This window comes from Petaurus breviceps, unplaced genomic scaffold (assembly GCF_028583685.1).
Source record: "Petaurus breviceps papuanus isolate PSGF00001 unplaced genomic scaffold, PetGlider_PUasm1.0 186, whole genome shotgun sequence".
Classification (NCBI taxonomy): Eukaryota; Metazoa; Chordata; class Mammalia; order Diprotodontia; family Petauridae; genus Petaurus; species Petaurus breviceps.
The window spans coordinates 20,813,373-20,830,385 of record NW_027185798.1 but is presented as its reverse complement, the minus strand read 5'-3'; the positions used below and the strand labels follow the sequence as shown (position 1 = coordinate 20,830,385).

Below are 17,013 nucleotides of genomic sequence, written 5' to 3'. Positions count from 1 at the left end.
ATGATTTAGAGGAAGGCCTCCTCAGTCCAGGAAGTACAAGATTTCACTCCTTTGGGAAGGCTGCAGAACCTGGGGGACCTTCCTCAGGTATAGGAGCCAAGAGCGCCTCACTAGACACTTTCTCTGGACAAGCAACATTTAGCCAAATGTCTTATCAGGAAAGAAACAAAGAGTTAGGTGGCAGATGGCCATACCTGTGTCTGCACGGCCAGGTCTGTTTGGAAAAAAAAAAAAAAGATAGGTCTCTCTGTACAAGGCTAGCGGCCTCCAGAGGCAGTGGGCTGTGGCGCTGGAAGGGCACGAAGTCCAGAGTCAAAAAGACCTGGGTCCAAGGCTTGTGTCACACATTACCTAGTCATGTGACCTCGGGCAAGCCCCTTTACTTCTTCCTGAGGACCCTAAGCAACTGCCAATTCCAAGACACCTGCTAACCTGCAGCAGTGTAGGGAATTTCCACCCCACACTGATGAAATCACAGGCCCAGACCAAAACAAAAAACCACACCCTCACTGAGTGTGCTACTGGAACCACCAGGGGTACAAAAGCAGGGATGTCATCTCTAGGGCTCCAGGGTGGAGGGAAGAAGCCAAAGACAGATACAAGGTGGGAAGGCCCCTAACCCTTCCAAACCCCTCCTTTTCTGGCACATCTCAAGGCAGATAATAGCTAACACTTACATACTGTGCTAAGCACTTGACCAATATTCTCTCCTTTGAGACTCACAACAAGCCTGGGAGGTATGGGTTTTTATTTTTAGCTGATGAGGAAACTAAGGCAGATAGCAGTGAAGCTAAAGTGTGTGAGGCTGGATTTGAACTCGAGTCTCCCTGACTCCAGGCCCCAAGTTTTATTCACTATACTGCTTCACTGCCCTATAAGGTAAAGGGCCTTATCAACATTTAGTTTCTGGCTTACAAACAGTCATATACTAACAAACATATATTAAGGACTACTACATGCCAGGTATGGTGCTGAGCTCAGGCAAAAATCAATCTTTTCCCTCCAGGAACTCTCAGTCTCATGGGATGGAAATCTTATAATAAAATCCAGTCTTGTCGGTCAATCCCCAAGCAACAGAGTTGGTTGCAACCAATGCTGGGCCAGCAGAATCCCGAAGGAAGAGAAGCATGGAATCACAGGACTTAGATACAGGTGACAACAGCAGGGGGCTGCTGGCGCCTCAGGGAAATGAAGTGTCTCCAGCACAGCGAGGGACCGCAACTTGGCAGGCATGGTCTGGTGCCCCGAGATCAGGAGTTTCCTCATGGATGCAGACCTTCTCTTTCCCTTCTTTTTATAGCCTTCTCAGAAACTAACTTGACACTAGCCACAGGAGAAGCCTTAAGAATATTCAGCTCCTCAAATCCATGTTAACTGGTTATCATGTTACTACTAGAAGCTGATCATCCTGTTGGCCAGACAACATATGTGAGCTATCTTGTGAATAGGGACCACAAATGGGGACACAGAGAAGCCTAGAATGAGAGCTGGAGGGGCCCTGAGAGGTCATACAGGTCTAGCCTAAGGCCCTCATTTCATGGAGGAGGAAAGGGAGGCAGGGGGAGAGTAAGGGACTCCCCAAGGTCACACAGGCAGTCTGGGAGAAGGGATTTGAACCCAATGATTCCAGGGCCAGTGCTCTTTCCATTGAACCACAGTGCCTCCCTTACTAACCAATCCGTCAGTAAGAGCATAACAACACAGAGGTTACATCCAATTAGAAATGAACTTCACAAAACTGTCTAGATTATTTTGGTGTACTGAAGCTTTCTTTCAAGAGATGTGCTGGGGCCTGGAAATATCCTATGATATGAAGATTCTTCTTACAATCGTATCTGAACTGTATATTACACACCAGAATACATAACTTAGGTCTGATTGTAGTCTGAGTCAGGAACTCTAATATCCAACTGAAGTCACCTCCAAATCTCAAAAACATAGGGTACACAGGAGGTAATTTTTCTAATTGAAGACTACAGCATAAAGCAATATACAGAACCAAATGATTTGGACTTATAAACAACTGGCTGGGAGCTGATGACCAAAATCATAATGACCCTGGACCATTCTGCCTTTTGATATTACCAACACAGACCAAAGCAGGAAGAAATCTGGACTCTGGGCCTGGCTATGTCATTAACTGGTTAACTTTGGGCAAGTCACTCCAAGTCCCAATTTCTTAATCTGAAAACAAGGAGGGTAGGGTAGAATGGTTTTTCCAAATTAATGAGACCACAAAACATTTTGGGACTTGAAAGATTAATGGAATCCATAAATTTCTGATGCTGGAGACTATAGGATACTCCTAAGAGAAAAAAGGGTTCATTGAAATTTGGTGACAAAATAGAAGAAATTAAGTTAATTTTCATACCAAGCATTTTTCCACCTATTTTAAACACATGTAAATAACTTAGCATTTAAGAGTGGAAAATATCACTAGCATCAAAATTTCTCATAGGATAGAAAACATCAGATTAAATAAATTATCTCAAAGGTTCCTCACAGCTCTAAAATTTTATAACCCCATGACTAATAACACAGCTACTGCTTTGTACCTTCGGAAGTCATTAGATCTAATAAACATTTATGGAAAACCAAAAGTGGGTTCCATTCAAGGGCACACTAATGCTAAAAGGCATCATTTTACTTATTGTGTGTTCAAGGTTGAAAGAGAGGATAGCAATGAGAGAAGGTCTATGGGGGCAATATCTTGCTGTCTCTTGTAGGTACTAATTTATTTGCATGTTGCCGCCCTCAGTGTAAGCTCGATTTTCTTCTGTATTCCTAACATTCACTGCAGTACTTGGCATATAGTAAGCACTTACTAAATGTTTGTAGATTGATTAAGGCACAGTCTATCTCTCTTTATCCATCAAGATTACAAATACACTATAAATGATCATTAAAGTACATGCAGAAATATATACATATATATTATCCTTTCCATGAAGGATAGTGTATAAATGAAAAAATAAATGAACACAAAATACATAAGACTGCATATTATGCATAATACATTAAAATTATTTAAAGGCAGTGTGGTACAGTAGAAATAAAGCTGTATTGGAAGTTAGATGTTTGAACTGCAGCTCTTTACTACCTGAATGACTGATCCTGGGAAAGTCACTTAAACTTTCGAGGCCTCGGTTTCTTATCTGTAAAATGAGAGGGTTGGATTGGAAGTTCTAAGGTCAGCCTTGACTCTAAATCCCTGAATATTTGAACTGTCTCCTGGGTCTGTTACCCTCACTACATACCACTGGATAGTAATATAAACTGCACCATCTTCTGTGGACACCAGAAGATCAGATTAGCTGCCTTTTACATTTTAAGATGGACATAGCTAATTTCTTTAAATGTTTTTTCAACTTAATTTTTCTTTTGTGTTGGAGGAATCTATCTGATGAAAAGGGTGGAAAACAACTTCTATCAGTCTTAACCTTGATGTTGTTGTTTAGTCATTTTTCACTCTTTGACCCCTTTTGGAGTTTTCCTGATTAAGATACCAGAGTAGTTTGCCATTTCCTTCTCTAGCTCTTTATAGATGAAGAAACTGAGGCAAATAGGGTAAGTGACTTGCCCGGGGGTCACACACAACTAGTAACTATCTGAGGCCGAATATGAACTCAGGTCTTACTGACTGGGGGGAGGGGGGACCTGACATTCTATCCACTGTGTCACCCAACTGCCTTAGGCTAAACCTTACCATTCCTTTGTTCTTGGAACTCATAGTTTACAGCAGGGTTTCTTAGCTGGAGTCCATGGACAGATTTCAAGGTGTCCATGAACTTAGAAAGGGGTAAGGGCAGGGGTAGAAATCCATCTTTATTTTCACTAGCCTCTAAGGGAAATTCAGAATTTCCTTCGATGACTAATGTAGGCAACATCAGACTGCCAAAGGAGGTCATGACACAAAAAGACGAAGAATCCTTGGTTTGAAGGCAGTGTGATGGTGCATTCAGAAAAAAAAAAAAACAATGGGCTTGGTGTTAGAAGTCTTGGTTCTATTTACTAGTTGTACAATTTAGGCAAATTATTTAACCTCACAGCCTCAGTTCACTTATTTGTAAATTTGGAAAAAAATAATAAATATACTATTTACTTCACATGGTGGTTATGAAGTTGAGCACCTGCCTTTGTGATGACACAAATAAAATAATGAAGAAATCAAGGAAGCGGAGGAACTTTGTGTATTTCTTATGATTTCTTGCCCAAGCTACATTTTTCTTTAATAAGAAATTTCAAAATTCTAGTTTTTTAAAAAATAATGAAACAACATAAACTTTAAAAAAATAGTTCTTTTTCATACAGACTAGCTGCATGCTTTTCCTACTTCCAACTTCTCTGCCCAAGGAGAAGGTTATGGCTAATTCATAATAACTACAACATGAGTACAGCTCATCTATCTCTCTTCAACACTCTAAGTGAATTTTCCATATAATTGAAATTTATCCTTTTAAGCATCTAAACCTCAACATTTTAATCCTTCATTAGATCTAGGATGTCATTGCTATGGGCCACATCATAAAGCTATTGCTCTTATGCCATGTAATTCTTGCCTATGGCATCAAATTTTTTTATGAAATAAAACATTTTAATAGAAATTTTTCTAAAAAGATACTATTACTTCCCTACCATTTAAAAAAAGCATAAGCAGAATACTGAACATAAATCAGTTTTCTTTATAGCGCAAGTTCATTATTAGAAATAGCTAATGTTGCATAATAGAATGATGGCCTCAAGGGAAATGAGGTGGGGGAGGGTCTATGGTAGACTGCCTCAGACTGCTGGGCTTTTATAGCTCTTATGTTTGTTGTTTGTAGATTTTTCTCTCTTCCTTCCCTGTCAAAATGTCAGCTATCCTATCACTTCCTGTTAAGGCTTATCCCAAGCAGCTTTCCTTTCCTTTCCTATCCTCTCCCCAATTCATACTCCGCCTCAACTCCAACAGCTGCCCACCCCCCCAGCCCCATCTGACTTGCAGTTTATGGTGTGCCTTGCTGGGAAACCAAGCTTGTTATATCTGTCTATACAAGAAAAGTAAACAGAAAGGCCATATTGCATTGAATATATTTAAAGTATTGTTGCTACTGAGGTATAATGTGACCATACCAAAAATATGCACAATTTACAAAATTAGGACAAGAGTATTAAAATGCTCTTACTGTTATTTAGGAAATAAATGGATGAAAAAGGATCCAGATATTAAGTAAGATTACTGCATGGCAAGATGTTATAACCCTTCGGCCTGCAGTGACACTCCTGTCTCCCTCTGCCCTTACAGACAATCAGTGGCCAAGTCCAGCAGATCCTACTTCAAGTAAGTAACTGATGGACCCTTGGTGTGCAGACCCTTCTTATCACACACTTGGCGGGCAGTGACCCAGCTTCCAGTCTGCGCTGCCTCCAATCCATCCACACACTCAAATCTTCCCAGCAGATCCCCCTGATCATGCCAATCTCCCACTCCACAATCGTCAGTAGCTCCCTAAGGGCACAGAAGAAAATTCAAACTCCTCACCCAGGCATTGTGGTTCCCTACTTGCCCTTCCAGACTTCTCTCCCACTGTTTCCCTAGAAAGTCCTTCACTTGGCCCCAATATGTCTGATCCCACCACCACAGCCATTGTCACCCCACCACGGCCACTGCTTACAGAACACCTCCGTCCTGCCTGGCTCAAAACTGGAATTATCTTTTGAGGTCTAAGTCAACTACCAGAGTATGAAGACTTTTCTGATCCCCCAAATGCCAGTGATGTCCTCTTACTCTGAACTCCTACAACACTAGTATTCCAAGCCTGGAGTGGACAATTTCTTGCATATGAAAACCCCATCTTGAGGTCAAAGAATTTCTCAGACTCTGCACATTACAGTAATTCTATTACTAGTATTCATTAACCAGAAAAAAAAATACATGATGACAAAAAGCTTTATGAATGCAATAATGCTTTTAACTAAAGCTGCATTTTATTAATCATAGTAGCATCTACATAGATTTGAAAAATGATAATACTGAGAAATGTTATTATTCAGTCCACAGAAAGTATGTGGATTTGCAAATCACTTGCAGTAATTCAGTTCTCCCAACAAATTCACAGCTTACAGACTAGAAATCATGGGTCTAGTTCACTCAAGGGGCACAAATAAGTTATTTATAGTTATTTATGTAGAAGGTCTCATCTCTCCTACATCTCTCCTGAGGCTGAAGGTTCATGAAGAAAGAATACAGTCATACCTCCTTTTATTGCACTTCACAGATACTGCGTTTTATACAAATTGAAGGTTTGGGGCAACCCTGCCTTGAGCAAGTCTATCTGCTCCATTTTTCCAATGGCATGTGCTCATATCATATCACTATGGCACATTTTGGTAACTGTCACAATATTCCAAACTTTTTCATTATTATTATATCTGTTATGGTGATCTGTGATCTTTGATGTTACTGTTTTGTTTTTTGTTTTGCTTTTTTGGAGGGCAATTGGGGTTAAGTGACTTGCCCAAGGTCACATGGCTAGTATTTGTGTTAAGAGTCTGAGGCGGAATTTGAACTCAAGTCCTCCTGACTCCAGGGCTGGTGCTCTACTCACTGTGCCACCTAGCCACCCCATGATGTTAACTGTTATAATTGTTTTGGGGCACACTCACATAAGGCATCCAGCTTAATCAATAAATGTATGTGTTCTGACTGCCTCCCTCTCTTCCGGCCTGCCTATTCCCAGAGACAAAATATTAAAATTAGGCCAATTAACAACCCTACAATGGCTTCTAAGTGTTTAAGTGAAAAGAAAAATCAATATACACAGCAACTTCATTGTCTTACTTTAAGAAATTGCCACAGCCACCCCAACCTTCAGCAACCACCACCTTGATCAGGCAACAGCCATGAACATCGAGGCAAGGTCCTCCACCAGTAAAAAGATTCTGACTTTCACTGATGGCTCAGATGATGGTTAGCAATTTTTAATTAAGGTATATACATGGGGTTTTTAGACATAATATTATTGCACACTTAGACTACAGTCCAGCATAAACAAAACTTTTATATGCATTGGGAAACCAAAAACTTCATGTGACTTGCTTTACTGTGGCAGTCTGGAACCAAACCCACAATATCTCTGAGGTATTAGATTTAGAATCAAAGGACTTTGGGTTCAAATCTTGATTTTGCCACTGAACTACTTGTATGACACCTTGAGCCCATTATTTAAACTCTCTGGGCCTCACTCTCTTCCTCTATAAAATGAGGTTTGATGAGATGATGTCTGAGGTCTCTCCTCCCCCTTTAGGCTCTAAATCAACAAGGCTATGTTTTATACATCTTGGTACAGTATCTAGTGAAGGCAGCTAGGTGGCCTGTTGGATAGAGCACTGGTCTTGGTATCAGGAAGACATGAGTTCAGATTCAACCTCAGACACTTGCTGGCTGTGTGACCCTGGATAAGTCACTTAACTGGGTTTGCCTTAACCCACTGAAGAAGGAAATGGCAAGCCACGACACTATCTTTGCCAAGAAAACCCCATGAACACTACTGGCATGCCATGGTCCACGGGGTCACAAAGAGCTAGACATGACTGAACAACAACAGCAGTATCTAGTACAGTGTCTGCCATCTATTAAGTTCGAAAAATGCTTATTGAATGATGAAAAAAAGTGCTGCACAGTTGCTTGTAAAGTTTCCAGAGCACAGACATAAGAATTCAATAATCAATAAGAAATCAATAAACTAATTTAAACTTCCAGGATCAAAACATATCACTTTTTATATCACCTTTTACATCTCTTAACGTTTCTTAGCCTTTTCAAAGACTTTTAAATCAACTGGTCCATTCAGTAAAAAGATTTCAAAGCTAAATATGTACAGGACAAGTTAATATTGTGGTAAAAGGAATTACAAAAGGGAGCTTAATAAGAGACTTAATAAGAGAAGAGTTATTTGAAGACAATTTAAAGGCACAGATAATAAAAGCAGGGTCACAAGATAAAGCAGGCCACTAAATCTGTCCTTCAGGTAATCAAAACCAAAAATCTACATGGTGGAAAAAAATGTTCATCAATCTCATAGCTTCCTACGCCTATTTTGCAGTCAGGACTAGAGCCACAGACCTAAAAAACCAGAGTAGCCCAGCAGATCTAGTCATTCCAGCCATCTGATCAGATGAATGTGGTGGCATGGACTGGACACTTCAGTCTTTCTGGCAGACACAGATTTACCATACATGAAGCATTTTGTGCATACCCATTCAATTAAAGAGGATGGATGTGACTTGCTACACTCCTTTACAAATATGTATCATTATAAAGTAAATATAGCCTTCCTGATTATATAGAACTCTACAGGGCCCAAGTAAAAACTATTTTTCCTAACTCATCACTTGATGCTATAAATTAAGTTAGCTGCTGTTTGGGATTTTTTTTTTTTAGTTTTTAGGGTTTGTGGCTACCAGATTATTTGTAGGGCTATGATAAAATAATAATAACAATAATAATGAAGTAGAAGTGGTGACATTTATAAAATGCTCCAAGGTCCACAGAGCTGTTCACATACTGTCTCATTTGAGTCTCATATAAGCTTATGAGGTAAGTATGGCAGGCACCTCACAGATCAGTGACGTGAGGCTAAATGAATTGTCTGTGGTCACCTAGCGAGATAGGGATCTGAACCAGGTCTCCACAGCCCTCTTTCCACTGTATGGCAGGTCCTCTTCTCTCCTCCTTATTGACACAAGTTTTTGCCAAATACATGGCTAAAGTCTGCTGTAGAAACAGCTGTTCTTCCCAGAGTTCAAAAGTGTTTAATAAAAATCTTGTTCTATACGACCTGAAGGGGGTGGGGAGAACACCCTACTTCTTGAAGAACCACAGGCAAGAATAAAAACCATTAAATTCTCATCCCTGCAGAGGCTGCAAAAATACTCAACGGTCCTGAAATGAAGGAACAGGCTAATGACTGAGTCACAAAAGCTCAGTTAGAAGGCACCTCAGAAGTCCTGAGGTCCGAACTCTCTCCTAGGGTAAGAATCTCTTCTATACCGCCTCTGACCGATGACTATCCAGTCTCTGCTCGAATGTTTATTGTGATGGAGAACTCACGATTTTAAAAGAGCTGGACAGCTCTGCTAGAGAGTTCTTCCTTACATTATGTTTGGAACTTCCACCCTCTGGTCCTAGCTTTGTCATCAGGAATTAGAAAAGACAATCGAGTCACTGAAGAACAGTCATGTCTAGATGAGGGCACTGTAGTCAGTATGGCCACCCTCCATGCCACAGAAATGACTCATGTCATAGAATGATATGCAGTAAACTCTCCAAATCCAGGAAACTCTTCTCAAGTTAAACAAAGTGAACGTCTTCAAGACAGCCAAAGCTCATTCCTCTATCGGTATAGTGGTCCTATATAACTACTGTTACTGGGATGTTGACTGTCTTTTGCCCAACTTGGGAACATTAAATTCACCACCTTTTAAGAATGATTGGAGTATGCTTGATAACTGGAAGAAAATTAATTTTAAGAAATTGCTATAGTGCTGTACAAGATTCAGGCAGAATTATTTGCTTCTTGTTCATTTTTTGATTAACTAGAATGATTTTTTTCAGCTCCCATAATCAGTGGTTCATAAAAGAACCTGGCTAGCGCCCCCCCCCCCCACCTTAATGCAAAATCAATTGCTATTCTCAAAATGAATTTTATCTGAAGCAACACCCGGAGAGATGCACGGGCAGAGAAAAAAGGCAATCAGAAAAAAGAAGTCACAGCATGCTAAGAGGCTATTGGCTAGTTCCACCCGAGAAGATGCTGGACGTGCAGAGCCATCCCCAGCACAGCCGCACCACCCTGGAAGGAGCCCGACCCGGAGCAAAGCGGAGGACGCCGCATCTCCGGGGGAATGCCTCCACGAAGCCGTGGGCGGGGGGTCCAGCGGCAGCCCGGGCGGGCGGGGGTCCCCGCGGCGGCGCTCGCTGCGCGAGGAGGGGGCGCTAGGACCGGGCTCCCGCCCCGGGAGGGCGAGGCGGCGGCGGGCGGGGGGGGCGCACGGGCCGGGGGCCCCGCGGCCGCGGCTGCCGCCCCCCCGCCCCCCCCGCAGGGGCAGCTCGGTGCCAGGGCCTGGGAAGCCGCGTGGCGCGTGCGCAGTAGCGCTCGGCGGGACCCGCTGGGGCTCGGCGGCGGCGGCGGCAGCGGCGGAGCCGCATTGACAGGAGCGGCGGCCGGGACTCACCGAGGCGCAGGGGCTGGAGGTGGTGCTGGGGGTGGGCGAGCGCTGGACCGTGACCAAAGCCATCTAGGCGCTGCTGGGCTGCTCGGCGCGGGGCATTCTCTTCCTGGTGGCAGGGGAGGGCCGGCGGCCGGCGGGGGTCCCGGGGCCGGGGTGGGACGGAGGGCCGGGGGAGGAGCGGGACGAGGCCGAGGCCCGCGGCTCCGCGCCCTGCGCTGGACTCTCGCACACTGACGCGCGGGCGGGCCGGCGGGCGGGCGGGCGGTTCGGCAGCGGCCGGGCACAATGAGCGCGCCCAGTGCGCAGGCGCCACCTGTCAGCAACCGCCTCTCCCGCGGCTCGCGCGCGCCGCCGCCTTAACCCGTGAGCTGCCGGGCGAGCGAGCCGGGCGGAGGGCGAGGCGGAGAGCGAGGCAGCGCTAAGCGAGGCGGCGAGGCCGGCAGCCAGCGAGCGTGCGTTCCCCCGCCCCCGCCCCCCCCGCGACGAGCCACTGGTTCTCCTCCCAACGAGAGGGCCTGGGGGGAGGACTGGGCTGGGGGAGGAACCCGGGGCTCTGCAGCCACAGGACCTGGGTTCAAATCCCTCCTCCACCGCTGACGCCCTGGCCAAATCACGTCCTTACCCTGGGCCCCTTCCTTTAGCCTAAAGTTTACCGGCCTGGGCCTCAGTTTACTCATCTGTAAAACTAAGAGGCTGAACTGGGTGGTCTTAGCTGAAGGGACTCCACCCACCTGGGCCTCAGTTTCCTCATCTGTAAAACCAAGGGACTGAACTGAATGATCTTAGCCTAAGGGACTCTACCCACCTGGGCCTCAGTTTCCTCATCAGTAAAACCAAGAGGCTGGACTGGATGGCCCCTGAAGGCCCTTCCAGCTCCTAGGCAGTGAACTTAGAGGCATGTTAAGTGCCCAGAAGAAAGAGGGAGACTTGAACTCTCAACCCGAAAATTTTGGCTCTGGAGTTGGAGGAGCTGTGCTGGGATCCTGCCTCTTACTACTTGTGGATGGGATTATGGGCAAGTCACTTTTCCCTCTCTGGGTGTCAGTTTCCTCCTCTGTAGAATGTAAACGGAGGGGGGTCAACTAGATAGCCTCTTGGGTCTCTAAATCTAGCAGAGTCTAAGAAAGATCTACCGTCAAATAGCCATCTTAATAGAGCCTTATTTTCCTATGGTCTTTCCGGATTCCTCCTCTCTTCTTCCCTCTGACTCATTACTTTCCCCTCTCCTACCTCTCCACCCCATTCACGACCAAGTCTGGTCCATTTCACATTTCTCTCTGACCCAGTTCCCTTCTCTCAGGCTACAACCGCCTTAGTCCCCGGTTCTCATAGCTTCAACCCTAGCCTTTCGGGGTGGCCTCCTAATTGGTCTCCCTGTGTCCAGGCTCTCTCTTCTCCAGGTGGCTGTCACTAACCTCGGAAATGTGCAGTGACTATTGTCTTTACGATGTTTCTCTGGCATTTAAAGTCCTGCATAATGTGATCCTTTCCTAGACCCAGATTGATTATAGATTCTTCCTCCTTATGAACTCTAAAGTTCTAGTCAAATTGGCCTATATGCTTTTCTCCGTAAGTGCCAGCCCATCTCCCTGCCCCCCTGCCTTTACAGAATAATTCTCATCTCTTCTTCTAACCCTAATTCACTAAAAAACGACAATTCAAGGGCCACTTTCAAAAGACTTTTTCCCCATTTCCCCAAAGCGTCACCCATCATTGTATATTAACTTTGTATCTAGCTTTTTCTACGTGTGAACTTAACACATTGTATCCTTCCAGTAGACTCTAAACTCACTGAGGGCAAGGTCCATTTATTTTATTTTGTGTGCGTCTATTCCTGGTGCCCAACACAGTGTCTTTTGAACATAGTAAGTGCTTAATAGATTTTTGTTGATTGATTCCCCAGGAATCCAGGAGAAATCTTTGTGACCTGGATGGCATTCTGTTCATTCTATATGCTCCCAAAGCCTTCCTCTCAGTGGAGTTTAGGGTTTGTTTGTTTCTCTCTTTTTTTAAGCCAGGAAAGCTGTAATGGATTTAAATATTATAAAATGGATTGTCTCAGTACTACTTTCAGGTTCCTCTCTTCCCAGTCTCCCCCACCTCCTCCCTGATACCGAGGCTGAGTAAACCCAGGAGACAGAAAAGGGTGTGGTTAGAGGCAGTTTAAGGGCACGGATTGCTGGTTCTGCCCCACCCCCCATTCCTTTCTGTTGTCCAGAAATTCTTTGAGACAACTGAATCTTCCCCTTGTAGTTCCCTCTCCCTCCTCCCTCTCTAGTTTTCATTACTTCTGAAAAGAGAAATGTGAAAGTCACCATTTCTTTTAAGAATTTATTCATTTTTCAAGAGATCCACAAACTAAAAAAAAAAAAGACAAGGGTAATAGACTACTGTGATTTCAAACAAAACAAAACAAAAATACAGTGACTGGTACTGAAAGATAAACCTGCCAATAGAGATCAGAGATGGGAGAGAGAATTCAAATTGTAGAAGGAGCTTGAGATCTGGAATCAGAATATGGGTTCAAATCCCAGCTCAACAATTTATTCCCTTTGTTACCTTGAGGAAGTTATTCAGCTTTTATACTCAATTTTCTCATCTGTAAAATGAGAGAGTTTTACTATTTCAAGGGTTCTTAACCTTGGGTGAACTTGTTTTTAAAATATTTGTATAACTATTTCAATAGAATTGGTTTGCTTTGTAATCCTAGGTCTTTTGTGCATTTAAAAACTCTAAGGAGTCCATACATAAGCTTCACCAGCCAAAAAGGTGCCACTAAGATCTCTTCCAACCCTTAAACCTATGAGTTGATATGCTTAGTGTGAAGGGATGTTATGGCAAACATCTTCATAAATATCAAAGCTAGAGAAATCCTATGGAGACCCAGGGAGTCATCAAAAACTACCTCTTCTTGTTTGTCACTCAACATGCTTGAATCGCATGCCTCTTTTTAAATTGACAGGGCTGTCAGGCTGCTGACTGCCTAAGTGCTAGGAGAACCCTCTCTGCTGGGCCTCTGTAATGTCTCTGGTGCCCTGTGGTTGAAATAATTAGCAGGGAGGCTACATGAAGAATGAGACACACAAGGTCCCTTTGCAGTAGAGGATTATTGTCTGAAGCCCAGATTGTTGTGAAGGGTTTTGCCCCCTGGTGGTGGACAATGGAGCCTGAGAACAAGTAATTCAAAGTGTAAGGTACAATTCTCAGATAAGTGTTCCCGCAATGTTTTGCAGAGAGCTACCTAGCAGGCAGGGCAAGTGAAGACAAAACTCTTGGGTGAGAACCTTGAACAAATGCCTTAGAGATTGGGGAGGGGACCTTACACTTGAGGGAGAGTTAGCTAAGAAATGTATACAGCAAGAAGCCATGTAAACTTAGAATGGAAATGGATGTGATTTGTAAAGGGAATAATCTTAATGAGAAAAGCAATGACATTTTAGGGTAATTTACTTGTTCATCTAGGTAATAAATCTAGGGATAAATATCTAGTCTTAGAATTAGAGACTGGAGATGCATATAGTTAATAGATACTTTTGATTGATGAGTGAGACTGATTCCTTTGGAGTTTAACATTTTTATCCACGATTTAGATAAATACATAAATAGCCTATGTGTCAATGAAACAAATTTGGGAGGTGTTGCCAAGTGTTGGGATGGCCACTTTAAAAAACTTACTAGGCTAGAGTCTAATAATCTAATAAGATGGGATTTAATAAAAATAAATGTTAAGTTCTACACATGAGTTCAAAAAGTCAACTGCAAAAATACCATGTGAGAAGGGCACATCTAACCAACAGTTCTTGGGGAGGGGAAGATCTGGGGGACATGACAGTCAAAAAAGCTACATCAAAGCATGGGGGAGGCAATAGTCCTACTGCATTGTCTGGGTAGAGATTCGGTTCTGGATACCACACTTTGGTAAGGAATCATACTCAGGGTGACCAGGCTGGTAAAAGGACTGGACACTCTGACACAGGAGGACAAGTAGAAGGATCTGGGAACAGTTATCCAGGAAAAAAGACCAGGCAGGGGGGAGATATGATCAGTCTTCAGGTATTTGAAAGACCGTCATATAGAAAATATAAAGGACTTGAACTGCTGTTCCCCAGAGGGCAGAAAAATGGGGGGGGGGGGATTGCAGAAAAGCAACTTTTCGTTAGATGTAAGGAGAAACTTCTTAATAATTAGAACTGGCCAGAAGTGGAATGGCCTGCTTCAACAGATGGTCTTCCCCGTCACTGAAGTTCTTCATGTGGAGATTATATTATCACTTGTCATAGAAGGGATTCATGTATACATATGGGATCTAGATAGCCAACCAAAGGCCCTACCAACCCTCTGTGACTAGGATTCTGTGAAATTTACTCCAAGCAATATTGAGTCAATAGTATGTACAGAGAACAACACAAAGCACCCAAGTCAAGTAAATAAGTATTTATCAAGTGATCACATTGGGCGAAACAGTAAAAGTCAAGCCAAACGAAGATGTTGTTTATACAAATAGTCCATGGCTTTTTTCATGTGAAGAAAATAGACAAATGGTCACAAAGCCCTGAGATCAGTTACTAATCTGTTTCTCATGATCAGGCCTCCCAGGTGTGAAAATCTTGGACCCCAATATGTAGTTTATCGGGGGTGATCAGGCTGTAGGCAGAACTGTCTCACATTATCCAAATTTACATAAGAGTTGTACCAGAAAGCCAAATGTAATCACTTATAAGAGGATAGAGTTCCTTTCAATAGGGAATTTAAATTAAGATCAGAAAATTGTCATCTGGTTCCAGAAAAAACAACTGCTAAGTGAAATAATGTTATAGGGGAGTAGTTAGTTCTGTAATAATTATCAGTGGGGTGGTAAGCAGATTAACATACCAAAGGGTTAGCAGTGGTACTAACTTGAACATTTTCCTTGAATTAACTAATCACTAGGCATTTTTAAGCACCTACTATATGCCAGATACTGTACTAGAGATGCAAGAATCAGAGAGACAGAGAAACAGTCCTCTCTCATTGTCTAGCAGGTTTGGAGCAGAATTTGGTGATTGATGAATCTAAGATGCCCCTGGGAAATGAGCACTCAGAGCAAGAAAGGCATATATCATAACAATAATCCTGACCACGGCGACCAGTTATACCTGACAGCTGGTCTTCTCATTTTTCATTTGGAACTGCTTCTAATAATGTTGAATTTTATAGATATAGAAAGAGAGCTTATTATGTGCTGGACATTGTGCTAAGGGCTTCACAATTAATATCTCTGAGAGGTAGGTGCTGTTATTACTCCCATTTTACATTTAAAGAAACTGAGTCAGACAAAGACTATGTGACTTGCCCAGGGTCACACAGCTAGTGATGTCTGAGATTGCATTTGAACTCAGGTCTTTCTGACTATCTACTTTGCCACCCAGCTGCTCCCAAAATTACCTTTTACATCAAGAGATGTTAGAATTCTTCAGATATAACTTGTTAACACTTGGTTCTGTTCTTGCTGGAATTATCTTCAAGTAGCAACCCTTGTCCCCTCCCATGGTGATACTTTCATTCACTCCTGCTGGTCCTCACAGTAGTCACTCCAAACCTTTTCCTTTCTCCATCACCACCTTACCTTCTCAGCAGATAATTTGTCTGCTTTTGAGGATGGAGGTTGTCATTTCCCCTCCTCCACACTTCAAAACTTCTTTGCATCTTCACCCATCCTCTCCCTCATTATTTCAGTCTTGGAGGATGTGTCTCCTCCTTGTCAAGATTAGCTCCTTTTGCTTGTGCTTGTCATCCCATCTCTTTGGGGGAGTTTGTCACATTGGCCATTTCATCTCATTTTTTCACTCTTGACTCCTTCCCTCCTACCTTCAAACATGCTCAAGCCCTTTCACAACTTCTAGGAAAAAAAAAGAGAAGTTTAATCTCACTGCACACAAACAACTCTACCCTTTGCAATCCAGCTTCTGATTTCTGTTAGTCTATTACAATTACTGTTCCAGTTGTCAGTAATCTCTTATTTGCTTAATCAGATACGTTTTTCTCCACCCTTACTGGGAAACCTTGAAGCCTTGGAGATTGGTGAGGGAACCTTTATGCCTATTGTCCCTCAACAGTCTGGCACCCTCTTCTCTCCTCTCTCTCTCTCTCTCTCTCTCTCTCTCTCTCTCTCTCTCTCTCTCTTTCTCTCTCTCTCTCTCTCTTTTTGTTGATCTCTAATTAGATGACCCCCAAGCTATCAATCAACATTTATTATACTCAGTGTATGTCAGGCAGTATGCTAAACACTAGGGTTCAGATAAGAAAAAGAAAGACAGACCACCACCCCCCACCCCCGCCCAAGGAGCTTAAAATCTAATGGGAGCTGGAGAGGTTTATACGAACTGATGTTGAGTTCGAAGAGTAGAGCCAGGAGGAATTTGTACACAATTACAGACACAACATATGTGTGATGACCAACTGATAAACTGGACTCTTCTCAGCAACCCAGAGACATGTCAAACCCAAAAGACTCATGATGGAGAGAGATGTTTACACCCAGACAAAGAACTGAGATTGAACCCAGACTGAAGCAAACTACCTGCCCTTTTTCGTTTTCTTGTTTGTTTTTGTTTCCTCTTTCCCATTCTTCATTCCATCTGTTACAATCCTTCTTTATAACCTGACTAATGCCTAACGTGAAAGTATTTGCAGATCCTACACTTGATTGTATGCCACCATGGGGAGGAGGGAGAGAAAATTTGAAACTCAAGGAATTGTGGTAATAAATCTTGTAAACTAAAAGTAAACAAATTAATAAAGACCAAAAAAAAAAAAAAAAAA

At 43.0% G+C, this 17,013-nt stretch overlaps 1 protein-coding gene across 2 annotated transcripts in view; it reads right to left on the bottom strand.

The window, feature by feature from the left end:
• SSH2 (slingshot protein phosphatase 2) overlaps positions 1-10,366 on the bottom strand; it is a 251,025-nt gene extending 240,659 nt beyond the window's left edge. For both annotated transcript variants that reach the window (XM_069089757.1, XM_069089758.1), the window contains exon 1: positions 10,216-10,366. In XM_069089757.1, the coding sequence (XP_068945858.1) occupies positions 10,216-10,278 (63 nt within the window). In that variant the 5' untranslated portion in view covers positions 10,279-10,366. The remainder of the gene's footprint in view (positions 1-10,215) is intronic.
• Positions 10,367-17,013: the final 6,647 nt, after the last annotated feature.